The sequence below is a fragment of the Tachyglossus aculeatus genome, chromosome X1 (assembly GCF_015852505.1).
Source record: "Tachyglossus aculeatus isolate mTacAcu1 chromosome X1, mTacAcu1.pri, whole genome shotgun sequence".
Taxonomy (NCBI): domain Eukaryota; kingdom Metazoa; phylum Chordata; class Mammalia; order Monotremata; family Tachyglossidae; genus Tachyglossus; species Tachyglossus aculeatus.
In genome coordinates, this window is record NC_052101.1 from 83,771,639 (window position 1) to 83,798,256 (window position 26,618).

A 26,618-nucleotide genomic window follows, 5' to 3' on the forward strand; every position below is an offset into this window, starting at 1 on the left:
ATATAGAGACGGTCCCTACCCAACAGTGGGCTCACAGTCTAGAAGGGGGAGACAGAGAACAAAACAAAACATATTAACAAAATAAAATAATTAGAATAAATATGTACAAATAAAATAAATAGAATAATAAATACGTACATTTGTTAAGCGCATACTGAGTGCCAGGCACTGTACTAAGTGCTGGGGGAGATACAGGATAATTGAGTTGGGGACAGTCCCTGTCCCACAAAGGGCTAGTAGTCTAGATCCCCATTTTACAGATGAGGTGACTGAGGCACAGAGAAGATAAGTGACTTGCCCAAGCTCACACAAACAAGCAAGTGGCAGAGATGGGATTAGAACCCAGGTCTTTCTAACTCCCAGACCCATTCTCTATCCCCTAGTACAAACAAAATAAATAGAATAATAAATACGTACATTTGTTAAGCGCATACTGAGTGCCAGGAACTGTACTAAGCGCTGGGGGAGATACAGGATAATTGAGTTGGGGACAGTCCCTGTCCCACAAAGGGCTAGTAGTCTAGATCCCCATTTTACAGATGAGATGACTGAGGCACAGAGAAGATAAGTGACTTGCCCAAGCTCACACAAACAAGCAAGTGGCAGAGCCGGGATTAGAACCCAGGTCTTTCTAACTCCCAGACCCATTCTCTATCCCCTAGGCCATGCTCCTTCCTAGAAGTAGAGCCTTTAAAAGTTTAATGAAATGCAGTTGCAGTATCAGCCTTCCAGACTAGGTAAGGGTGGTAGGAGAGTGGTGACCCACGCCCTACCTCCAATTTGAGCTTCAGCCACAAAAAGTCCTTTGCAAATTGTCTCCTGGGAAGTAGAGATCTGTACTTAGTCATCCCCAGACAGTGGCACATGAGGGGTAAGAAAGGACTTGGGGGGGGGGGGGCATTTAAAGTTGTACATTTAAAGTTGCTTCTCTGAGACTTTCTCCACAGATTTTCCCATGCATGGCAGTTCCAAGGAGAAATTATTTGAGAAATGATATTAAACTTATAAAAAGGTCCTTAAAAGCTGTTTCCCCTCTCTTTCCCCAGTATAAGCTCCCCCTCCCCCAGGGATGTGAAGTACATTTCAATGTTCCTCGCCCATTCGAATAATGGTCAGGGATCCCAGACAAATGCACATGCAGTGATACTGCTGCTTCAATATGTGTCGGGCACTCACCATGGCCATTTTCCGACAGAGATGCTGCTTTGCAAGCTCAGAAGAGTTCAGGTTTTGGGTACTGTAATTGTAGACTGACTTGCCATCAGTAGGAAAAAGCCTGATTATTTCAGTCCTTGGCAATGCTTTCTGGTTTTGAGGGACAGCTTCAATGTTCTTCTGAAAAGATAAAAAAATGTGGACTACTTATACCTAAGGCTCAAGTTTTATCTATAGTTCAAAAGACTAGTTTTATTGCAATGCTGGTTCTCTCCCAATTTCCTGAGAGAGTTGTTTACACATGCTGTCTCCACTTTCTTTCCTCCAATTCTTTCCTAGATCCCCTCCAATCTGGTTTCTGCCCCCTTCACTCCACAGAAACGAACCTCTTTAAAGTAACCATTGACCTTCTCACCAAATCTGATGGCCTCTACTCTATCCTAAACCTCCTCAACCTCTCATCTGCCCTTGACACTTTGGACCACCACCTTCTCCTTGAAACTTTAGCCAACCTTGGTTTTACTGTCACTGTCTCCTCTTGTCTTCTCCAATCTCTCTGACTACTCCTTCTCAGTCTCTTTGTTTCTTATGGTGGCTCCTCCTCTGCCTCCCACCCTTAACAGTGGGAGTTCCTCAAGGCTCAGTTCTGGGTCCCCTTCTTTTCTCCATCTACACCCACTACCTTGGAGAACTCATTTCCTCCCATAGCTTCTACTACCACCTCTATGGGGATGATTCCTAAATCTACATCTCCTGCTTTAATCTCTCTCCTTTCCTGCAGTCTCATATTTCCTCCTGCCTTTAGGACATCTCTACCTGGATGTTATTCATTCATTCATTCATTCAATTTTACTTACTGAGCGCTTACTGTGTTCAGAGCACTGCAGTAAGCCCTTGGGTGAGTACAATGTCCTGCTGACACCTCAAACTAAACATGTCAAAAACTGAACTCATCTTTCCACTCAAACCCTGTCCTCCCCATGTCTTTCCCATCACTGGGGACATCTATCTCACAAGCCCATAACCTTGGCGTTGTCCTCGACTCATCTCTCTAATTCCACCAATATATTCAATCTCTCTCCAAATCCAGTTGGTTCTACCTTCACAACATTGCTAAAACCCCACCCTTTCCTCTCCCTTCAAACTGCTACTATGCTGATCCAAGCACTTATCCTACCCCACCATGGCTACTGCATCTGCCTCTTCACTGACCTCCCAGCCTCCAGTCTCTCTCCACTCCAGTCCATACTTTGCTCTGCTGCATGGATTATTTTTCAGCAAAAACCTTCAGTCCATGTTACCCCATTCCTCAAGAACCTCCGATGGCTGCCCATTCCTTTGGCATGAAACAGGAACTCCTTTCCAATCAGCTTTAAAGCACTTAATCATATCGCCCCATTCTACCTGACCTCACTATTCTACTACAGCCCAGACTACAAACTTCGCTCCTCTAGTGCCAGTTTACTCACTCTGCCGTGATCTCCTCTATCTCACTGCTGACCCCTTTCCCACTTCCTCCCTTTAGCCTGGAACTCCCTCTACTGCCATATACACTACACCACCACTCCTTCCACCTTCAAAGCTTTATTAAGGTCACATCTCCTCCAAGAGACCTTCCCCTATTAAGCCCCTCTTTTTCCCTGACTCGCTCTCCCTTCTGGACCAGCCTTGTCCGACCCATTCTATACAGCCATGATCAGGGACACAGGAGGGAATCTAGTTGCCGGTGTAAGAATATGATTCTGATCCCTTAGGAAACTCTTTACCGAAACATGCTTAGAGCATCCCTGAAAGTTCTTGAATCAGTCAGCCAGGAACTCTTCTATGCTGACAACTGTTATGGACGTACACACTCAAAAAGACACACAGATGATCACAAACCACTTCTCAGAATCAGTAACGTACTACAGACTGACAATTACACTAAAGAAGAGTGGGGTTAAGCATCATCTTACACCTGGAAAAAACCCTGTATACAGCCAAGGATCTCCATTTGGCAACCCAGAGATGAAAGCTATCGCTGCTGTCTGACATCTAGGCAGCACAACTGTCCAATGATACAGATAGCCAACAAGGTAGAAAACAAAGTCAAGAAGGTAGACTGTCGACTGTCCTCTGGAAAACAGTGTGACACTATTGTGGCTTCAGGACTCACACCAAACTGCAGGTTTTTAGAGCAACTATTGCTACGAAAGCTGGATCTACTGCAGACGTCACATCTGACATTTACAGAAGTTCCCCCAGCGTCGCCTACATTAACCAATCACATTTATTGAATACTGTGTGCAGAGCTCTGTATCACGCACTTGGGAGAGATACCTACAACAGAGTTGGTAGACACGTTCCCTGCTCACAAAGAGCTTACAGTCTAGAGGGGGAAGCAGACATTAGTATACATAAGTGAATTACAGATATGTACATAAATGCCATGGGGCAAACAAAGGGTGCAGACCCAAGTGAGACAAAGAGGATGATGGTGCTGTCAACAGTGATGGGAAAGGCAGGGGGAGGGCAAGGTTGGGGGTGGGAAGATGAGAAGTTTTGTTTAGGAAATATTAAGTTTCAGGTGTCGGTGGGACATCCAAGTAGAGATGTCCTTAAGGCAGGAGGAAATGTGAGACTGCAGAGGAGGAGAGAAATCAGGGCTGGAGATGTAGATTTGGGAATCATCCCCATTGAGATGGTAGTCGAAGCCATGGGAGCAAATGAGTTCTCCAAGGGAGTGGGTATAGATGGAGAATAGAAGGGGACCCACAACTGAGCCTTGAGGGATTTCCACAGTTAGGGGAGTGGAAGAAAGAGCAGAAGCCTGCAAAAGAGATTGAGAATGAGTGGCCAGAGATAGGAGGAGAACCAGGAGAGGCCAGTGTCAGTGAAACCAAGGTTGGATAATGTTTCCAGGAGAAGGTGGTGGTTGACAGTATCAAAGGCAGATGATAATTCAAGGAGAATTAGGATGGATTACAGGCCATTGGATTTGGCAAGAAGGAGATCACTTGTGACCCGTTAGAGGGCAGTTTCCCATGGAGTGAAAGGGCCGGAAGCCAGACTGGATGGGATCAAGGACAGAATTGGAGGGGAGTGAGTGTAGACATCTCACTCATGGAGTTTGGAGAGGAATGGTTGGAGGGAGATGGAGCAATAACTGGAAGGAGTCACAGGGTCAAGGGAAGGTTTTTTTAGGTATACATGTGCACATTTGAAAGCAGTGGGGAAAAAGCCATTGGAAAAGTGAACAGTTGAAAGTGGTGGTCAGGGAGGGGAGAGAGGAGGGGCCAAGCACTTTGATAAGGTGTGAAAGGATGGAGTCGGAGGCACAGGTGCAGGCTGTGGATTTTGAGAAGAGGTGGGAGATCTCCTTTTGAGATATGGCAGGGAAAGATGGGAAAGTCAAAGAAGGGGAAGGAGGTACTGGAGAGGAACAGGGAAGACTTTAGGCAGATCATGCCTGATGGTTTCAATTTTCTCCATAAAGTCCATGGCCAAGTTATTAGGGGCAAGACATGTGGGGTGGGCAGAGGGATACGGGATTTGAGGAGGAAATTAAATGGTTGAAATAACTGGCAAGAGCAATGGACATGGGAGTCAATAAGGATGGAGAAATAATGCTGCCAGGCAGTTAAAGCAGGGAAGGATGAAGTCGAAATAGATGATGTCAACCTGATTTCTGGATTTCCACCAGCAGCACTTTGTAGCTCATTCATGGGAGCAAAGGAAGTGGAGTGTAGAGGTGATCCAGGGCTGTACGTTAGTGGTAAGAGATCGGTGAAGGGACAGGGGAGTAGGTGAGTGGAGTTTGGTAGACAATGTGGTGTTGTGGGTGTCAATTTGGTCGTCAATGGAAGGTAGTTTGGGAATGAAGACTAAATGGGGCAATGATGACTTGAGAAATTTGGTGCAGGTCAAAAGAATGGAGGTCTCTGTGAGGGAACAGAACAGATTTGAAAGGAGGGTATGTTTGAGAGACAAGGCAGGTGAGGAGACTGTGGTCAGATAGAGGGATTTCAGAGTTGGTGAAGGTACAGATTGTACAGTGACTAGAAATGATGAGATTGAGTGTGTGTCCAAGTTGGTGAGTGGTTGAGTTGGGGTGGAGCAAGTGGTCAGTGGAGTTGAGGAGTGATAGGAAACAGGCAGTGGAAGGGTCATCAGGAATATCCACATTGATCCTCAAGGATCATTGTAGGGATGGAGAAAGAGAGAAGGAATAGGAGCAAGGGATCAAAATGGTTCAGAAAGTTGGCGATGGGACCTGGGGGGAGGTAGATGACCATGACTAGTAACTGTACTGGGTGGTAGAGGAGGATGATGGGGGTTCAAAGGAAGGGAAAGAGAAGGATGGGGGAGGTGGAACAGTGTAAAAGCAGCATTGGAGAGCACAAAGGAAGCCCACTCCTTCCCATTTTGGGGAGTGGGAGAAGATGAAGCCCCCTCTAGAGAGCGGCGGGGGAGACGGTGTCATTTGGAGAGAACCAGATTTCAGTGATCGTGAGGAGGAGCAGTGACTGGGTCAGGAACAGATCCAGGATGAAGGGAGCTTTCTCATGATGGAGCGGAGATTCTACAGGCCGCACTTGGATGAGGCTGTGGGGGAGGTGTTGGGGGAGGGGACAGTAGAAGGGTTGGGGAGGGGTTGGATGGGAGTGAGCCGACAGGGGCCGATGTTGGGGGAGGGGGATAATAATAATAATGGTATTTGTTAAGCACTTACTATGTGCAAAGCACTGTTCTAAGCGCTGGGGAGGTTACAAGGTGATCAGGTTGTCCCACAGGGGACTCACAGTTTTAATCCCCATTTTACAGATGAGGTAACTGAGGGACAGAGAAGTTAAGTGACTTGCCCAAAGTCACACAGCTGATAGTTGGTGGAGCCGGGATTTGAACCCATGACCTCTGACTCCAAAGCCAGGGCTCTTTCCATTGACCCATGCTGGGGATGGTTTGTATGAATTTATTACTCTTTGTATGAATTTATTACTTTTTGTATGAATTTATTATTCTATTTTATTTGTGCATACTTATTCTATTTATTTTATTTTGTTAATATGTTTTCTTTTGTTCTCTGTCTCCCCCTTCTAGACTGTGAGCCCACTGTTGGGTAGGGACCGTCTCCATATGTTGCCAACTTGTACTTCCCAAGCGCTTAGTACAGTGCTCTGCACACAGTAAGTGCTCAATAAATACAATTGAATGAACGAATGAATGAATGCTGGGACAGGATAACAGGAGGATGGTGGGGGCAGCGCAAGAGGTGGGGAGACGTTAGATGGAGGGGTTGCTGGGAAGGAAGAATAGGGATGGACTGATTAGAGGAAGTGGATTGAGGGGACAAGATGGGGCCACAGAAGTTGCAGGGTGATAGGTGAGGTTGCCAACAGCAATGACTGCTGCCGACAACCTACATGCAATACTGCTGTGTGATCTTGGGAAAGCACTTAACTTCTCTGTGCCTCAATTACCTCATCTGTAAAATGGGGATTAAGACTGTGAACCCCTTGTGGGACAGGGACTGTGTCCAACCTGATTTGCTTGCATCCACCCCAGTGCTTAGTACAGTGCCTGGCTCACAGTAAGAGCTTAATAATAATAATAATAATGTTGGTATTTGTTAAGCATTTAGTATGTGCCAAGCACTGTTCTAAGCGCTGGAGAGGTTACAAGGTGATCAGGTTGTCCCATGGAGGGCTCACAGTCTTAGTCCCCATTTTACAGATGAGGTAACTGAGGCACAGAGAAGTGAAGTGACTTGCCCAAAGTCACACAGCTGACAAGTGGTGATGTTGGTATTTGAACCCATGACCTCTGACTCCAAAGCCCATGCTCTTTCCACTGAGCCACAGTGCACAGTTATTATTATTATTATTATTAGCATCAGAAGATAAGATTGGATCCAACTCTATCAAAGGCACACAAGCCATATCACACCTCTTTGCTGGATAGGACTAGAAAGGACATGTAAGGAGAATGGATAACAGCTGCATACCCAAATAACTGCCTTACGGGAAGCTGATATGGGGTTACCAAAAACAGAGTGGACAAAGGAAATTCATTATATCACAATGAAGCCTCAATGATAATAATAATAACGTTGGTATTTGTTAAGTGCTTACTATAATAATAATAATGATGGCATTTGTTAAGTGCTTACTATGTGCAAAGTTCTGTTCTAAGAGCTGGGGGGGATACAAGGTAATCAAGGTTGTCCCACATGAGGCTCAGAGCCTTAACCCCCATTTTACAGATGAGGGAACTGAGGCACAGAGAAGTTAGGTGACTTGCCCAAAGTCACACAGCTGACAAGTGGCGGAGCCGGGATTAGAACCAGGATCTCTGACTCCCAAGCCCATGCTCTTTCCGCTAAGCCACGCTGCTTCTCTAATAATGATCCTTTCGCAGGATCAAAAATGGGACATAACAGTGGACAGTTGGGAGAAAACAGAAGTATGAGTCCCCAGGTGATGTCTGAGGAGAGAGGTGGGGTGGGAGGGAGAAAGTGAGGAAAGGGAAGAAGAAGGAGAAAAGCAGAGGAGATAAGGAGAAGGAAGGAGTGAAAGGAGGAGGGGGAGGAAAAGTTGAAGAAGAAGGGGAGGGAGTAAGGGGAAAGAAAGGGAAGGAGATGAACAGACAAGGTGGGGCAGGGAAGAACTGGGCAAAGGGGAGAAGGGATAAGGTGTAAAGTGGAAGGGGAGGAAAAGACAGAGGTCAAACATGAACTTCCCCAAGGGTCACCTTTGCTTTTTCAATTTTCTCCCACCAACAGTAATATAGTTGTATTCAATGATTTCATTTACTTTTGTTCTACTTAAAAATTTCCTAAGAGGTTGCTAATAATTTTACAAAGCATTTACTACTAACTTGCTGCTTTTAAAAATTTGACTTGTATAACTACATACACAGCCTGCTCCCAGGGATGAGGTGGACACACCTGGGTAACACTGTTATTGAAGAGCAACAAGTATATATATTTACACTCATTTACACTAGAGATTTGTATCCTGGCTAGTTTTATTTTATGTGTAATAAAAAGGTTCCCAAAACAAGACCAGCTTGGTCTGTTCAGGTTTTGAACAAGAATGGTGTTATTAAAGATGTTATATCATTTGGGCAACAACAGTATGAAGTTAGTAATTTTAGGTGATAAAAAGAGAAACTAATAAAAATGGTATGGAATGATGCCTACCTGCACATAGTTCTGTTTATTCCGTACCATGTTCCTACTCCATTTTTCATACTTCTTTTGATGGTCTTCTGGTTCGGAACATGGTAGGTGTGATTTAGTCGGAGTTTTTTCTTTCTCTAAAGCCAGTGATACGTTGCTTGGCAGCAGAGGCTTGTGAATGGCTAAATTTTCTCCTTCAATTGGAATCGTGAATTCCCGGCTTAAGCGTTTGATCATTGTGGATGAGGGCAATAGGTCTCCTTGTATAACATCCTTGAACTTCGTACTCTGATAGATGCAATAAAGCCTATAATATATGATCAGTGGAAAACTTTTTCATTCATCTTTCCCAGGCAGCACAAAATCCAGATCCAGAACTCTTCAATTACTAAGTTCAGCACTATAAAGGCACTACCCAGTGTTCACTTGTCTTCTTAAACAGCCATAAAACGTTAGACTCCGTTAAAAACTTACCGAGCTATATAATACTCCTCGATATATATTTTGGCACATACCATTTGAAAAACATTTTTTAATCTTTCACAGTGAGAGACAAATACAAACACCAAGACAAAAATAAATCAAGGGATTACTTCATTTATTTGCTAATGGCAAGAGAAATATTTTCAAATCAGTTTAAATGTAAGTTTGTCAATTCATTGTATAAGTTTATAATAAAAACATACTAAAAAGATTTTGCAATTGAACCAAGTAGGTATTATTTAAATTACAATGTGGACAAACACTTTAAACATAGGAGTACTTGGCATATCCTCACTTCACGTCTCTGTGCCTCAGTTACCTCATCTGTAAAATGGGGATTGAGACTGTGAGCTCCACATGAGACAGGGGCTCTGTCCAACTTTTTTTTATTGGTATTTGTTAATCAATCAATCAATCAATCAATCGTATTTATTGAGCGCTTACTATGTGCAGAGCACTGTACTAAGCGCTTGGGAAGTACAAATTGGCATCACATAGAGACAGTCCCTACCCAACAGTGGGCTCACAGTCTAAAAGGGGGAGACAGAGAACAGAACCAAACATACCAACAAAATAAAATAAGTAGGATAGAAATGTACAAGTAAAATAAATAAATAAATAAATAAATAAATAGAGTAATAAATATGTACAACCATATATACATATATACAGGTGCTGTGGGGAAGGGAAGGAGGTAAGACGGGGGGATGGAGAGGGGGACGAGGGGGAGAGGAAAGAAGAGTTAAGCGCTTACTATGTGCGAAGCACTGTTCTAAGCGCTGGGGGGGGGGTACAAAGTGATCAGGTTGTCCCACGTAGGGCTCACAGTCAATCCCCATTTTCCAGATGAGGTAACTGAGGCACAGAGAAGTTAAGTGACTTGCCCGAAGTCACACAGTTGACAAGTGGCGGAGTCGGCATTAGAACCCATGACCTCTGACTCCCAAGCCTGTGCTCCTTCCACTGAGCCACGCTGCTTCTTCTAGATTGATTGATTGAAACTTGATTTTTCTTGTGTCCACCCCAGCACTTAGTACAGTGCCTGGCACATAGTAAGCACTTAACAAATGCCATAATTATTATTATATCCCTACTAGAATGACACTCAAGGGGATTATGAGCAGGATCTCTTCTGTGGTGAAGTTCCAGACCATTGGTACTCCAAATCTGATGGCTTCTGCAACCCCAAAACTTCATCAGTCCCTTTCTGATCTATCCAGGATTCCCTTGTCAATCCCAGTAAGGTGTGTCCATTTTGAATACAACATATATACCATTTTTACTTACCATCACAAACACTTCTGAGATCTGCTATTTCAAGCTGGTTGTCTGCTCACTTTGAACACCTGCAATTACTGCTTCTTACTGTTTCTGTCTGTATCAGTGCTTCATTAGCATTACATGAGGAAGCTATCGAAACTGTTTAAAGCTCACCCCACTTTACACATCTGCACTCTTTGCTCCCTATTCTTCAACCTGTTCTCTTTGTCCTCCCAAGGAAACTCTCTAACTGTTCCCTCAGCTTGGAACTCCCTCTCCAAATCTGAAAGCCCTCAGTCCTCCCCATATTCAGAGCCCTCTTAAAATTGCAACTCCTTCAACAAGCCTTCCCCAAATTACCCCCAGCACTGTAAGCCATATAAACCCATCAATCAGATCTAGTAGCACTTGTGTACTTTATATCCATTCTCGGCACTTTTGTATATACCTTTATTCAATTGTACATTCTAGTAATTTTTTTCCAGTGGCATTTGTTAAGTGCTTACTATATGCCAGGCACTGTACTAAGCCCTGGGGTATATATTAGCTCAAATGGTAGAGCGCTTGCTTAGCATGTGAGAGGTAGCGGGATCGATGCCCACATTCTCCACTTCCACTTTTTAGAAAAGCAGCGTGGCTTAGTGGCAAGAGCACGGGCTTGGGAGTCAGTGGTCGTGGGTTCTAATTCCACCTCCACCACTTGTTGGCTGTGTGACTTTGGGCAAGTCACTTAACTTCTCTGTGCCTCAATTACCTTATCTGTAAAATGGGGATTAAGGCTGGGAGCCCCATGTGGGACAACCTGATTAACTTGTATATACCCCAGCGCTTAGAACAGTGCTTTGCACATAGTAAGCGGTTAACAAAAACCATCTTTATTATACAATATAATCAGGTTGGACACAGTCCATGTCCAACTTGGGGCTCACAGTCTTAATCCCCATTTTGCAGATGAGGTAAGAGAGGCCCTGAGAAGTGGAGTGACATCCAGTCACACAGTAAAGTGGTGGAGCTGGGATTAGAAACCAGATCCTCTGACTTCCAGGCCCATGCTCTTTTCAGATCGTCCCAGGCCCAAGTTCCTTTGCCCAAGGCACACTTTGGAAAAGTGTCACTGCACAGGGGTTGCTTTATTAGTATTTATTTTGATTACTTTATTTGTATTGTATTTGTAATTGTTGTACAGTGCTCTAAGCACTTAGTACAGTGCTCTGCACACAGTAAGCATTCAATAAATATGATTGAATGAATGTAAATGTTTTTATGTCTGTGTCTTCTTTATGGGTAGGAAACCTATGACTTCTTTGTTTTTATATTTCCCAAACACTAAATATAGTCCATTGCACTAATGAGTGCTCAATAAATACTACCACTACTACTATACAACAAATTAAATATAACTATTAGTTCCCTGTGTAATGCTAATGAACTAGTGAAGCACAATGAATCATAGCATTGGGTACACAACATTCATTCATTCATTCAATCATATTTATTGAGCGCTTACTGTGTGCAAAGTATTATACTAAGCGCTTGGGAAGTACAAGTCGGCAACATACAGAGACGGTCCCTACCCAACAATGGGCTCACAGTCTAGAAGGGGGAGACAGACAACGAAACAAAACATGTAGACAGGTGTCAAAATCATTAGAATAACTAGAACAAAATAAACAGAATAGAAATATGTACAAGTAAAATAGAGTAATAAATCTGTACAAGTATATACAAGTGTTGTGGGGAGGGGAAGGAGGTAGGGCAGATGAGGGGATGAGGAGGAGGAGAGGAAAAAGGGGGCTCAGTCTGGGAAGGCCTCCTGGAGGAGGTGAGCTCTCAGTAGGGCTTTGAGGGAGGAAGAGAGCTAGTTTGGTGGATGTGTGGAGGGAGGGCATTCCAGGCCAAGGGAAGGACGTGGGCTGGAAGTTGAAGGTGGGACAGGCGAGAACAAGGCACAGTGAGGAGGTTAGCAGCAGAGGAGCAGAAGGTGCAGACTGGGCCATAGAAGGAGAAAGGGGAGGTGAGGTAGGAGGGAGAGAGGTGATAGAGAGCCTTGAAGCCAAGAGTGAGGAGGTTTTGCTTGATTTGTAGGTTGACAGGCAACCACTGGAGATTTTTGAGGAGGGTAGTGACAGGCCCAGGGCATTCTGTACAACATTGAACTTACAGTAGTAGCAACTCTAACCTGTCCCAGAAATGTCTAGTACCTTAGTATTGTGCTCTGCACACAGTAGATGCTCAATAAATGTTATTGATTTATGTGATTTTCCTTGTAATTTGAATAGCATTAAAACAGATTGTGAGTTTTTTCTTGTCACAAACCTTGATTTTCACCCATTGTGATGGAAGCCACATTACCCCTCATCACCCCTGTCCCTTAAGCTTTTGGTTTTATTTTTTTTCATCTGCTGGAATTTTGGGGAATCTAACCCCAGCAGTTGGGAAGGGAAATATTCATCAGAATCATCAGAGGATCGGGGTGCCTCCCTAATCCCTTCCCATCCATCATCACCGGGAAGAAAAACCATCTTTACAGGAGTGGATAGCAGCATGGCCTAGTGGAAAGAACACAGGCCTGGGAGCCAGCTGATCTGACTTCTAATCCTGGCTCGACCACTTCATTCATTCATCCGTATTTATTGAGCACTTACTGTGAGCAGAGCACTGTACTAACTTGTCTGCTGTGTGACCCTGGGCAAGTCACTTAACTTCTCTAGGCCTCATCTGCAAGATGAGGACTCAGTACCTGTCCTCTCTTCTTAGACTGTGAGCCCCATGTGGGACCTGATTATCTTGTATATACCCCAGCGTTTAGTACAGTTGCTTGGCACATAGTAAACACTTAACAAATACTATATTTATTATTATTATTATTATTATGGTATTTGTTAAGTGTTTATCATTATTATTATTTTTAGGAATGCAGTGGGCAAAAACACATCATCCCAACTTCTCAGAGGCTGGGAAGGCACTCTAAGGCACTCTAGAACCTTAGAGAAAATCCTGGATTAAAACACACAGTTAACTTCGGCTGGGATCTGAATTCCCAAATTATTGCTAAAATCTCCTTAACTGTTTCCCATCTGGTTGGGCTATTCGCACGATCTTCTCTGTGGCCCAACAGGAAAAAAGTGCCACCTTGTTCCAGGTCAGGAAATCAGGCAAGAGTGTAGAAATATTTATTTCCTGGCCATGTGGCTTTTTAATCCTTGGCTGACCTCATCCCTTTGCCCAATTCCTCCCTGTGAACTGGCTGAGTTCCAGGTAACTTCATCGAGTGAGTGATTAACAAGTGATGCAAAAGAGGTAGGGATTTGGAAGTTCTGAAGGAACTGCCAGTTCTATTTGCATTTCATCTACTCTAATGAATGACTTCTGCCTTTGGATCAGTTAGCGTCTGGTCTGGCCTGGCTAGCCCACCACACCACAACTCCTTGTTTTTTCATATAGCGCTTTGATATTTCCAAAGTGCTTGAACGTCAATTATTTCATTTATCCCCACAATGTCCTTGTGAGGTAGGGGGAGGCATGCATTATTATCCTCATTTTAGAGGAAGAAACTGAGGCACAAAGAAGTGACTTGCCCAAGGTCACCCAGGACTAGAGCCCAAGTGACCTGATTCCCGGACCTGTGCTCGTCCCACTGCCACCATCTAACACTCCTACACAGTTCAAAGTGGAGCATTATCTAGGACTTATTAGTGTCTAACCTGGTTAAAGCTTGGAAACATGCTCGAGGAACCATACGCCTGATATGAAATTTTGACTCTTTCATTAAACTGGCCAGAGGTTTGCAGAGGTGGATTCGAAACAGGAGAGCATCCAGATCTGGGTATAAGCGCCGCTGAAATGACAGCTGTGAGTTATACAGAATTTTCAGTTTTCCACCATCCGTTTTCAGAGTTCTGAAACAGAGGACCACATTAGTTATCCTCAGGAAAATGCTAATGCAGAGTCTTCCCTTTTTCTTACTGAATAAGGTTTCCTAGCTACAGAGAAAAAAATAATTTCTTAACTATCACGTTGCTCTAAAGTGTTTCGTTTTAAGAGTCAACTGAATTACCAACCTTGACTTAAATCTACCTTCCTGCACATCTCCAAGACAGGCAGACCTGTAAAGTAAGTATCAAACTACAGTATAGTTGGTATGGTCACTCTATATTCCTAATGTTTTCATTCAAATTCTCTTTGTGGAGTTTTCATTTTTTAGTAGTAGCAATGTCAATTAAAAACAGCATCCACAAAAAAGAGACTAACTAATGATCAAACATGGAAGACAATTATTTAAAAATGGAAAAAATCAAAAGCAATATGGATGGGAAATTATTAAAATGACCTACTGATCCAGTTGTCTCTCCCACAGTTTCTTTATTCCTTGATCTCTCAGCCCCTCCAAAACAAGAAGGTGAATCTTCCCATCCAATAAGTGGAAGCCAGTAATCACATTCAGGTTAGGATTTCTCTTCATTCTAAATGGCATCTTAATACTTGCCAGTTCCTCCTGCATATCTTGAACAGAATAGATATCCAAGCCAAACTCTTTGGCATTGATTTCTATGATACTCTGCAGCAGATCATGCAAGATGGTGGTTTTTCCAGAATCAAAAGTGTAAATTATGCGGCCGAACTGTCTACCGGCCATTTTACCATCCTCCAGCTCTGCTCCTGCCCTAAGTGGAACTGCAACTTCTACTCTCAACTTAAGAAGCGAGTTTGACTCTAAATAACAGTCTGGAGGCACTGGGGAAGCCCATGGGCCAACGGCAAATGCCTGAGCTCCTGAAATCCTCCTATCCCTGTGTTTCTTTGGGTAGCGTCCTGGATCAGGAAGCTGGCATCTTTGAATGGCCACAAAGATATTTACAAACGTTTGTCCAAGAAGTAAGTCAGCCAGACTGACTTTAGCAATCCCATAAGGATCCCACGTGTTTCTTCGCTGTTGATTGAAGGCAACAAGATTCACATCCCTCAGTTTGTCATCGTCCAGCTCCTCTCCAAATAATGAAGGCCTCTTTGTATACACCTCTCTTTTTCTGTCTCTGTCATGGATTTCCACCTCCATTGGTGGCCCCTCCAGGTATTCCTGCAGCTCAAGAGGATCGATGGTCCCTGCTAGGACCACACTGACATCCTGAAAATAAACATGGGTTCCATGGGCTTGTCCACGAGTCTGATGAGGAGGAGCATTATGAAATTGGTATTTACAGTACACAGGAACATACATTTCCTACAGGGACATAAGAAAAAAAGAGAATCATTTGCAGTTCAGGTTTTCTGAATTTCCAAGATTGATGCCCCTCAATTTTTTTTATGGTATTTATTAAGCACTTACTATAAGACAAGCATTGTGCTCAGTGCTGGGGCAGATACAAGCTAATCAGGTTGGACACAGTCCATGTCCCATATGAGGCTCACAGTCTTAATCCCCATTCTACAGATGAGGTAACAGGCACAGAGAAGTGACTTGCCCAAGGTCACACAGCAGACAAGGGGCAGAGCTCGGATTAAAACCCAGGCCTTCTGACTCCCAGGCTCATGCTTTATCCACTAGGCCATGGTGCTTCTCAAAATGTCTTGCCATATACTCACTTTACCCTGACCAAGAGGACTCAATGGAGAGCAAGGGAAGTCCGAACAAAGAAGTTCACAATCCCTCAAGGCTGCATCTTCAAAACTATGAGACACTACTCACAGTACTCAAATAGTCAAACACCACTCTCTGTCATGATTCAGAAGTTATTGGGAATACCTAATGATCATATTAAGAAGTCTCCTTTTGAAAAAGATAGCACGGTACCATATAATGAAATGAGAAACCCAGCATTTCCATCATGGCCACCATAAAATCCCACATGAAACAAATGTAATAGGGTATTTATTGCTAATATTGATCTTTGGATTCACAATTTCAAGACCTCTGGTGACTGCAGATGCAGGGAGGGTGTAACAGTCTGGTTCAGAGGATATGCATTCGTGTTTTTAGGGAACTGTTGTTTCCCAAATCCGTAACAGAGCATGGGTAGGGGTGGAAATCTCTGCCTAATTTCATGTTCCTTGGGATCCCTTTGGGAAAGGCTGAGATTTTCATCTCAGAGGAAAAAGAAAGGCTACTGCCCTTTCTCACCTCCTTAAGGGCTGACAGCAACAGGGCCAAAGAAATGCAAAGGACATGGTGTACATTAGGACCTGTTAGTCCATTGGAGACTAAGCTTTGTGGCTACTAGTTTGTGGCTAGAGAAGCAGCATGACTCAATGGAAAGAGCACAGGCTTGGGAGTCAGAGGTCATGGGTTCAAATCCTGGTTCCACCAATTGTCAGCTGTGTGACTTTGGGCAAGTCACTTAACTTCTCTGTGCCTGTTACCTCATCTGTAAAATGGGGATGAAGACTGTGAGACCCACGTGGGACAATCTGATCACCTTGCATCCTCCCCAGCACTTAGAACAGTGCTGTGCACATAGTAAGTGCTTAACAAATACCATCATTATTATTATTACAAGATGGGGTACTGAATGGAGATAAAGGATGGTCTTCAGGGGTATACTCTATTGTATTGAGATCTCCCAAGTGTTCTGCACACAGTAAATGCTCAATAAATGCCATGGTTGATTGAGTGCTGTATCACAGAAAGGCTCATATAAGGCTTGAGGTGCCATAAAGCATGGTATGTTCTCCACAATTACTTGAAGAGCTGATAGGGAATGGCACAAATACAATTTTTAGATGATGGGCTGCCTGATTGTGAATATACTTAAAGGAGCTTGCATTCACGTTTTTAAAAAATCATAATAATTTTAATGAGTTTCTAGACCCAACAGCAGCAACTCATATGTGATAATCTACAGACTCCCATCAAAAATCACGGCTGAGCCTCAGCCCTGAGTCTTCGGGACAGAGAATCTGTACAGAGAAATTGGTTCTGGGGCTAGGAACCTGTGGGGCACTACTCATTTATTCAATCGTATTTATTGGGCACTTACTGTGCAAAGCACTATACTAAGTGCTTGGGAAAGTACAATATAACAATAAAAAGACACATTCCCTGCCCACTCACACTCTCTCATTTCTGCCAGTCTTGTTCCTGCCAGAGCACAGAGCACAGGAAACTTGTAGGTAGGCAGGAATGCGGCACATTGTGAAGTGCTTTTGTGGTCTTTGGTCACATTAACCAGCCACAGGTAAAACCAGGACTAGAACCCAGGTCCCAGGTCCCCCAATTCCCAGAGCAGGGCACTTTCCACTGGAACAACGGCAGGGCATCACACACAGTATACACTTCTTCAACTACCACACAAACTGAAAATAGGTCTGCAACAGTTAGCCACAAAAGAAAAAAGACTTCAGTGATAGGTGAAAGGAAAAGAGAGGATGACTTAGCAGAAGCTTCTAGCATTTTCTAGCCTCTCTCATCTGATTTCAGATTCCTGGGTCAGGTTTCCCTTTCTTCTTCTCCACCACACCGGGGCCTTGTACCAAGCATGATGTTGGTGGCTACTGCTCACCAGTGCCAAGTCACTAGACTGAAAAGTTACAGGAGCATTCACTACCCAAATCTGTTTTCACGCTAGTCACCAATCACACTTCCTAAGCACCAGATCTACATTTCGAATGGGTCTCCCCACCCCATCTTTTCTGAATGACAAATTTTAGTTGCATAGGGAAGACCAATAGATTTAATTTATTTTTAAACGTGTTAGGGCCAAGCCTGTAGCTTTATTGCTAACCATACGGTATTACTATCACTTCAGTTTTGAATAAATAATAGTGTGCAGGCTTAGCATTAAGTATTAAATCTGATTGTATGTCTTTCTAAAATGATATTACCATAGTACAGTAGTCAAATACCTTCCCTCATCTACACACTTTTTAGTCATCTTGTCTTATAATCAGAAGCACATCTGTAGGGAATCATCTGGCTATTTTCCCCCTGTGTGCAAGTTACTCTGGTAAAAAAAATATTAGGCACTTTCAGAGAGGATCATTCAGGCCGTCGGAGCTGTCCTTTGGAGCTCTAGTAAGATTCTGTTCACTGAGATATTTTAGCAGTGTGTTTCTGATAAACCTGATGTGTGACTGATAATCCCTTCTAGTTCTTGAGCACAAAAAGGCTCTCCTTTGCTGTACTGTCACACTGACAGTCACAGTTGCTAGTTTTAGTTCTGCCCCTTAGTGATACGATCTTTTGGAAAAACCACTGCTCTAAGAAAATCGTCCTTTTTCTAACTACAGGACAAGCAGATGTCTTTAACTGTTGTCTCCCACCTGCTCTAATCCATGCCATGACATCTGAGATTTTATTTCATTCCACCTTTGAAATACTGCTTCTGTCCTCATCGTTGATGATCCCCTTACTCCAGCTCAGTAATGTAACAACTTAACTCTGCTGCCCAGATCATTTGCCTAACATGTCATTTAGCACACATCTCTCCACTCCTCCAAAACCTCCACTCATTCCTCTCCACACTAAGCAGCCCCTCCCATCCTTTGGCTTTAAGACACTCCATCATCTATTTCCCTTCACTTACCAGCTCTCATCCCACTACCCGACAGTTCACACACTCTTCGTTCCCTTTGAACCGAGTGTGCACTCAGCTCTGCCATAATGCATTTTTAATGCATGTTTGGGCTAGAAGCAATTTGGGAATTTGGAAACAGTCTTTCAACAACACGAGCCTGTTTGGGCTTGGTGTGCCACATCACCAGAGCAATGGCTTGAGTTTTATGCACAGGATGTTGGAATGGGTGAGTACTATACCACAGGTTTTCTCTAACATGGGGTTTTGCAGAAACACAGCCTCCATGTAATAAGACAACTGGATGTACGACGTTCTGATTTCTCCCACCTCCACACCTTGCTCACTCTTTCCCTAGAACTCCCTCCTGCTTCAAATCCAACAGACCTCAGCTCTCCCCACCTTCAAAGCCCTCCTGACAGTCCACACTTTCTCCCAGAGGCATTCCCAATAAAGCTTCATCTTCCCAGGTCATGTGCATCCAGGTTTATGTGCATCCAACATTAACACAATGTTTATACACCTTAGTGCTTAGGCATACTCTCAATTTGCACTTATTTCTTGCTTATTCTGCTACCAACAGGTATAGTGCTATTTCTTTCTCCTCTATTTTTGGGTATGTCTGTCCATCTCCCCTGTTCGATTCTAAGCTCCTCGAGGTTAGATACCATGTCTCCTATTTTCCCAAGTGCTTAATACAGTGCTCTGCACAGTGTAAGCACTCAGTAAATACCACTGACTGATTACTTCTATGTGGTAGGCTGACTGATGTCTGTGTTCTTGTCCTCCCACTTGACGGTAAGTATGGAATAAAGGCAGCATGGCTGAAACTGCTCTAGAAATTGCATGGGATATTTGTGATCAAGTCAAGCTTCAAAGCTAAAAAAACTGCACTGTAGATGTTCAGTTGGGTTTGAAGCTTGATGCTATAATAATAATGATGGCATTTATTAAGTGCTTACTATCTGCAAAACACTATTCTAAGTGCTGGGGAGGTTACAAGGTGATCAGGTTGTCCCGGGGGGGCTGACAGTCTTAATCCCCATTTTACAGATGAGGTAAATGAGGCACAGAGAAGTTAAGTGACTTGCTCAAAGTCACACAGCTGACAATTGGCCCAGTTGGGGTTTGAACCCATGACCTCTGACTCCAAAGCCCGGGCTCTTTCCACTGAGCCACACTGCTTCTCTATGTTCAACCCCCACTCTGACACCGTGTCAAACAATAGCTTGGCCTTCCTGATTTGCTTTTCCACCTCTATCTATCCTTGCACCACTAAACAATGGAGTAAGCAGTGGGGTTCAAGTGAAAGTAGCTGAATAGCATGTCCCTTCTTGTTCATGAAGAAGTGGAAGGACCAGGGGCCCGGGAGCCATAGGACCTGGGTTCTAATCCCGGCTTCTCCACTTGCCTCCCCTGTGATCTTGGACAAGTCACTTAACTACTTTCTGCCTTGATTTCCCCATCTGTAAAATGGGGATTCAATACTTGTTCTCCCTCCCTCTTAGACTGAGTCCCATGTGGGACAGGGGCTGTGTCAGACTTGATGATCTTTTATCCACCCTAGTGCTTAGTACAGTGTTTGGCACATAGCAAGCACTTAAATACCTCCATTATTATCACTATTATTATTATTTAGAGACATCGCTACTCTTCAATACTACTACTGTTGTTTATGGAAGTCAATATGCATTCTTCAGGTCTGCATAAAAGTGTCTGGTTTGATGTCAGTTGGCTTAGTCTTGTATCTCTTCAGTCTTGATAGCCCACCTCTTGTAGGATGTCAGGCTTGTTCCATATTCCATAACACAGGCTTTGATAATGCCACTATTATCATTATCTTCAAGAAGAAAGGGGAGAGCAGTGACTAGGGAAAGCTTACTAGGTTCTCATTGCTTTCTACTGCTGGCAAAATCTTAGCCCAAATCCCCCTGGATTCAACAGCACATTGCAGAACATCATTAATCATGCCCTCTCGGTGGGGGCTCAGCATACACAATCTGTCATGTCCGTCATAATAACAATAATAATAATAATGGCATTTGTTAAGCATTTACTATGTGCCAAGCACTGTTCTAAGGACTGGGGGGATACAAGGTAATCAGGTTGTCCCACATGGGGCTCACAGTCTTAATCCCCATTTTCCAGATGAGTTAACTGAGGTACAGAGAAGTGAAGTGACTTGCCCAAGGTCACACAGCCGACAAGCGGCAGAGCCGGAATGAGAACCCATAACCTCTGACTCCCAAGCCCGGGCTCTTTCAACTGAGCCACGGTTATAAGATGCAGTAGCCAGCACTGCACATAGTATTCAAGGTGTACATTTATCATGTTTCTATATCCTGGCAAAACCAAGCTTTCCTTTTCATTTCCCACCCGACTCCTGATGATGTCCAGCACTGTAATGCTACTGTGGTTGCTGCTGCTGTACACTGGGCCAATCTTTTGGGAAGACCATCAACAGTGTCTCTGAAATTCATTTCCTGATTTGTTTCTGAGAGGTCCGACCCCATCATCATGCAATTGTAATCTGGATCTTTTTTCAGGAGGTATAAAACTGATTTAAGACATCCTATGTGGTCCCTATGTTTTCATCCAGTTCCTCTGACTTAACAGCTACAAAGCAACAATTTGGGTGTGAGAATCTCTAACATCTTTTCCAGGAAAAATCGAGTTAAGGAACTTATCTACCACCTTTTCGTCACCTTTGCTCTTTCATTCATTCAATCATATTTATTGGGCGCTTACTGTGTGCAGAGCACTGTACTAAGCACTTGGAAAGTACAATTCAGCAATAAAGAGAGACAATCCCTGCCCACACTGAGCTTACAGCCTAGAAGGGGGCAGACAGACATCAAAACAAGTAAACAGGCAACAACAGCATCAATATAAATAGAATTATAGATACATACACATCAAAACAAGTAAACAGGCAATAATACAAATAAATAGAATTATAGACACGTACATAAATACACAAGTGCTGCGGGGAAGGAAGTGGGGTTAGAAGCATGAATATTCTGAAGACTTCTGTGATTATAACTGCATCGAAACGAGAGGAAACATTAGCTTCCGGTCTTGGTCTTTCCTGCCCTGCCATCCAGTCTCACACTCTAGATCACACAGCCGACGAGTGGAGAAGCCGGCATTAGAATCCAGGTCCTTCTGACTTCCAGTCCATGCTTCTGGCTATTCCTGCTTCGTGCATCTTTGGGAACTGGGGGCTTTGCTCCAACCTAGACAGCACTGCCCTCCACAGACATTCACCCCTTGCAGCTGTTAAGAACCAACAGCTCATATTCCATGTAACTCAAAAGAATCATAGAAATTGAAACATGAGAAGTTTCCATTTTTGGTCAGTGGATTCCATCATGGGTGACTGCGGCTGATCTGATTATCTTGGGTCTATCTCAGTGCGCTCTCACACACTAAGCACTTAGTAAATACAGTGCCATAAACATGTCAATTCTTGGCCCATTACTCTTCTAGTAGAGATAGTAGAATAGAAAGATTGCTTTCATTTCCCCTTCCAGACTGTGAGCTGTTGTGGGCAGGGAATGTGTCTACTAACCTTGTTGTAGTGTACTCTCCCAAGCACTTACTACAGTCCTCTGCACCTAGTAGTCCTTACTAAATACCACTGATTGATTGATTTCATTTCAAGTTCTTTACAAGAAGCCAAGTGTTAGCAAATGAGCTACAGACTCTGCTGAGACAGAATTTGGCAGATAGGGAGAATTATGAAAGGCAATCATAGGAAGGATAATCTGGACCATTTGGGAACAATGGGTAATCTGAAGATCAGATCTTTAAGGAGTGAGTAGTTACCAGCATTACCTGTAGTTTGGTGACTGGTACGTGGGAGAGCGGGAGGCACTTGACAGACTTGATCTCGATAACCAGAGGGTTTAAATCCTGCTTTTGCTTCTCAGTCATGAGAGGAGTCTCGGTTGTGAAACTCAGGAAACAATCTGTAATTTTGGCGCATTTCTCAGGCAGGCGACAAACAACGTATCTTTTCCCTGTAAAAACACATGCACAACATCAAACCAGCTATTCATACAAGTCAGATGCAGACTGATTATCTCAGGGGTCTAATAGACAACAAAGCACCTACCAAAAACCACAGGTAAAACGTTCTGAAAAAACACCCTGAAATGTGGGAATGAGATCTTTTTCTTCTTTCCATGACCTTATAATCTAGTCTTTCTTTATAAACTGTTCTTTGCACAAGAAGCAGTATAGCCCAAATCCTCCCGTCTCTGCCAATTGCTTGCTGTGTGACCTTAGGCAAGTCACTTAACATCTCTGTGCCTCAGTCTCCTCAACTGCAAAATGGGGATTAAATACCTGTTCTCCCTCCTACTTTGACTGTGAGCCCCTTGCTCACCTGGTTAACAACTGTCTACTCCAGTGCTTAGAACAGTGTTTGACACATAGTAAGCACTTCAAAAATAACTTAAAAAGGAATAATTCCTAATTCCCAAGAAAGTGTAATAATGTTTCTGTAAGACAACCAGAAGAGGGAGCTCGTTCTTTGAAAGCATATAAAAACTGTAGTATTTTTGAAGGCCAGTGTCAAGCAACTCAAGAATGAAGACACCAGCAAGGAGCTCTTTGACATCACAGACTTTTGGAACAAGAAACTCCAGCTAAAAGTACCTACAAAAACAATGAATGGGATTTTTTCTGAAATACTATCTACCTAGTTGACCTAAATAAAGAATGAGCATGGAAAGGTGACAACCCCAAGACCAGTTCAATAAAATCATCAATCATATTTATTGAGTGCTTACTGCATGCAGAGCACTGTAGTAAGCATTTGGGAGAGTTAGAAGAAACAATTCCAGCCCTTAAAAAGTCTACATCCTAGTCGGGGAGACAGTAATAATAATAATAATAATAATAATAATAGAATTTGTTAAGCGCTTACTATATGCAACACACTGTTCTAAGCGCTGGGGGGGATACAAGGTGATCACGTTGCCCCACGTGGGACTCACAGTCTTAATCCCCATTTTACAGATGAGGTAACTGAGGCTCAGAGAAGTTAAGTGACTTGCCCAAGGTCACACAGCAGACGTAGGAGAGCCAGGATTAGAACCCATGACCTCTGACTCCCAAGCCCGTGCTCTTTCCACTGAGCCACGCTGCAATAAAATACAGTATAAAGATATATACATAAGACCTGGGGACAGGTTGTGAATACCTAAGAGCTTAGGGAATATGGAATCAAATCCATAGGAGACACAATAGGCAGGAAAAATTGGATGGGAAATGAGAGATTAGTCAGAGAAGGCTTCCTGGAGGAGGTGTGATTTTTTTTAGGTTTCTGAAGTTGGGCAGAGTAGTGGTCTGCTAGATATTAAGGGAGAGGGAGTTCCAAGTAGGAGGGAGGGCATGAGCCAGAGTTGACAGTGAGAGAGACAAGAATGAGGTGCAGCAAGTTGGTAATAGAGGAGTAAAGTGTCCAGGCTGGGGTGTAGTAGGGAAGGAGGGAGGGTAGGCAGGACAATCAATAAATATAATTGGTTGATTGATTGATAGAGAGATAGAGCTAATTGAGTGCCTTAAAGCCAATGGTGAAGAGATGGATGGGCAACTACTAGAGGTTTCTGAGAAGTAGGGAGATGTGGGTGGAATGATTTTCTTACAGCAATGATCTGGGCAGCATACAGAAGTATGAATGGAAGAAGGGAGAGGCTAGTTACATGACCCTCAAGCAGAAGCCTTCCCTAAGACCTCCCTTCTGTGTCACCTTTGCACTTGGGTCTGTAACCCTTAAGCACTTTGATTTTCACTCCAAACCCACAGCCCTCATGTGTGTAACCATCTGTAATTTATTTTAATGTCTATATCCCCCTCTAGCCTGTAAGCTCCTTGTGGGGACAGATCATGTCAACCTACTCTTTTGTACTGTACTCTCCCAAGCACTTAGTACAGTTCTCAGCATACAATAAGTGCTCAATAAATGCCACTGATTATTGATTGGAGGCAGGGAGGTCAATGAGGAGGCAGATGCAGTAGTCAAGACAGGATATGGCAAGGGCATGGACCAGAATGGTAGCATTTTGGATGAAGAGGAAGGGACAGATTTTGGAGCTGTTCCAAAGGTAGAACTGGCAGGATTTGGTGATTAAGTTTGCAGGTTGAAGAGGAGAGATGAGTCAAGGATAATGCCAAAGTTGCGGGCCTGAGAGACAGAGAGGATGGTGGTGTTGTCAACACTAATGGGGAAGTAGGGGTGAGGAGAGGATTTAGGAGGAAGGATGGGTTCAGTTTTGGACATGTTGAATTTGGAGTGACGGTGGGACATCCAGGTAGAGATGTCCTGAAGGCAGGAGGAAATGTGAGATTGCAGAGAAGGAGAAAAGATGGAACAGGCGATGAAGATTTGGGAGTCATCTGCATCGACAAGGTAGTTCAAGAAATGGAAGCGGATGAGGTCCCCAAGGGTGTGGTTATAGATGGAGATTAGGAGGATCCAGAACTGAGTCTTCAGGGATGCCTACAGTTAAGGGGTGGGAGGCAGAGAAGGAGTCCACGTAGAGGCCTGTTAAGACCAGGAAGATAACCAGGAGAGGACAGCACTAGAGAAACCAAGGTTTGATAGAGTTTCTACGAGAAGGGGTGGGGGAAAGTGTCCACAGAATTGATTCTTGTGGGCAAGGAATGTTCGTTTTCCACTTCCCAATCAATCAATCACTTAATAGAGTACACTGTGTCCAGTGGATGTTCAGTATATACTATTACTACTATCTCTTTCCTTTGTACTCAAAGAAGATATGACGTGTGTGTGTGTGAGTGAGAGAGGAGAGAGAGGAGAGAGAGAGAGAGAGAGAGAGAGAGAGAGAGGAGGGAGAGGGAGAGAGGGAGAGAGAGAGAGAGAGAGAGGAGGGAGAGGGAGAGAGAGAGAGATAGAGAGAGAGAGAGAAAGAGAGAGAGAGAGAGAGAGAGAGAGAGAGAGAGAGAGAGAGAGAGAGAGAGAGAGAGAGAGAGAGAGAGAGAGAGAGAGAGAGAGAGAGAGAGAGAGAGAGAGAGACACACACACCAATGTGGGATCGCCTGTCCTGGCCACATTAGGCACACATACAAAAAGGCTGTCCCTTGTGCAGCTGAATTTATTGTCTGTAGCCCCTGGTGCTGTTTTCTCTTAGTACTCCTAACCCTACTGAATGTACAAGCACAAAGGAGTTTTACTGTTTAGGTGATAATCTAGATTTTGCTTCAACATATAGAACAGGGAGGAAATGTAATGGGACTTCATCATCAACAGTATGTACTGACCATGTACTCTGTGCAGAACACTTTGCTAAGCACTTGGGGACATACCATAGAAGCAAAGGGAGTCCTCATCCCCTTTTTGCTGTGCCTCACCTTTTGTTTCTCCTACTTCCAACCCCTTGCTCTGACTCTCCCCTCTGCCTGCAACTCCCTTCCCCTTCTAAATTGCCAAGCCACAAACTCTCCCCAGCTTCAAATCCCTCCTGAAATCTTACTTCCTCCAGGAGGCATTCCTAATTCATTTCCACTAACTGAGGTCATGTCCTCCCAACATTCAACTTGTCAGTTACAGCCATCCTTAGCATTTATCTATGCATTGACCGACACACCCCACTGATTCACTTATTCATGTTTCCTTGTGCTTGCTATTACCAGCTGTATCCTTGTTTAACCTCCTGCTCACTATTGGTAATTTGGACCTGCATGTCTCCCCCATTAAGCTGCAAGCTCCGGAGCTGTGCCTTCTATATCTAGTCTACTTTACTGAGTGCTTAGTATCATGCTCTGCACATACTGACTGGCCCTCAATAAATACTACTGATCGATTAAACTTCCAACCAAATGAAAGGTCTACTACAAAAGGGTAGTGGTGTTCAACCATACATTTCACTGTGAGACCTGGATCCACATAAAGCCCACCCAATTTCTCAAGCAATTTCAGTGAGCTCCTTGAGGGCAGGGACTGTATCTACCCTCTATCTCTATTGTATTGTACTTTCCCAAGTGTTTAGTACAGTGCTCTGCACACAGTAAAAGCTCAATAAATCTCA

The 26,618-nt window shown here is 43.7% G+C and overlaps 1 protein-coding gene across 6 annotated transcripts in view; it reads right to left on the bottom strand.

Moving 5' to 3' along the window:
- CFAP92 (cilia and flagella associated protein 92 (putative)) overlaps positions 1–26,618 on the bottom strand; it is an 84,071-nt gene that overhangs the window by 24,685 nt on the left and 32,768 nt on the right. For 5 of the 6 annotated variants that reach the window (XM_038740824.1, XM_038740822.1, XM_038740821.1 and 2 more), the window contains exons 10-14: positions 22,402–22,586; positions 14,392–15,278; positions 13,762–13,956; positions 8,336–8,621; positions 1,177–1,335 (exon numbers count right to left, since the gene is read on the bottom strand). In XM_038740824.1, the coding sequence (XP_038596752.1) occupies positions 1,177–1,335; positions 8,336–8,621; positions 13,762–13,956; positions 14,392–15,278; positions 22,402–22,586 (1,712 nt within the window). The remainder of the gene's footprint in view (positions 1–1,176; positions 1,336–8,335; positions 8,622–13,761; positions 13,957–14,391; positions 15,279–22,401; positions 22,587–26,618) is intronic. The other variant, XM_038740825.1, reaches the window with a different exon arrangement.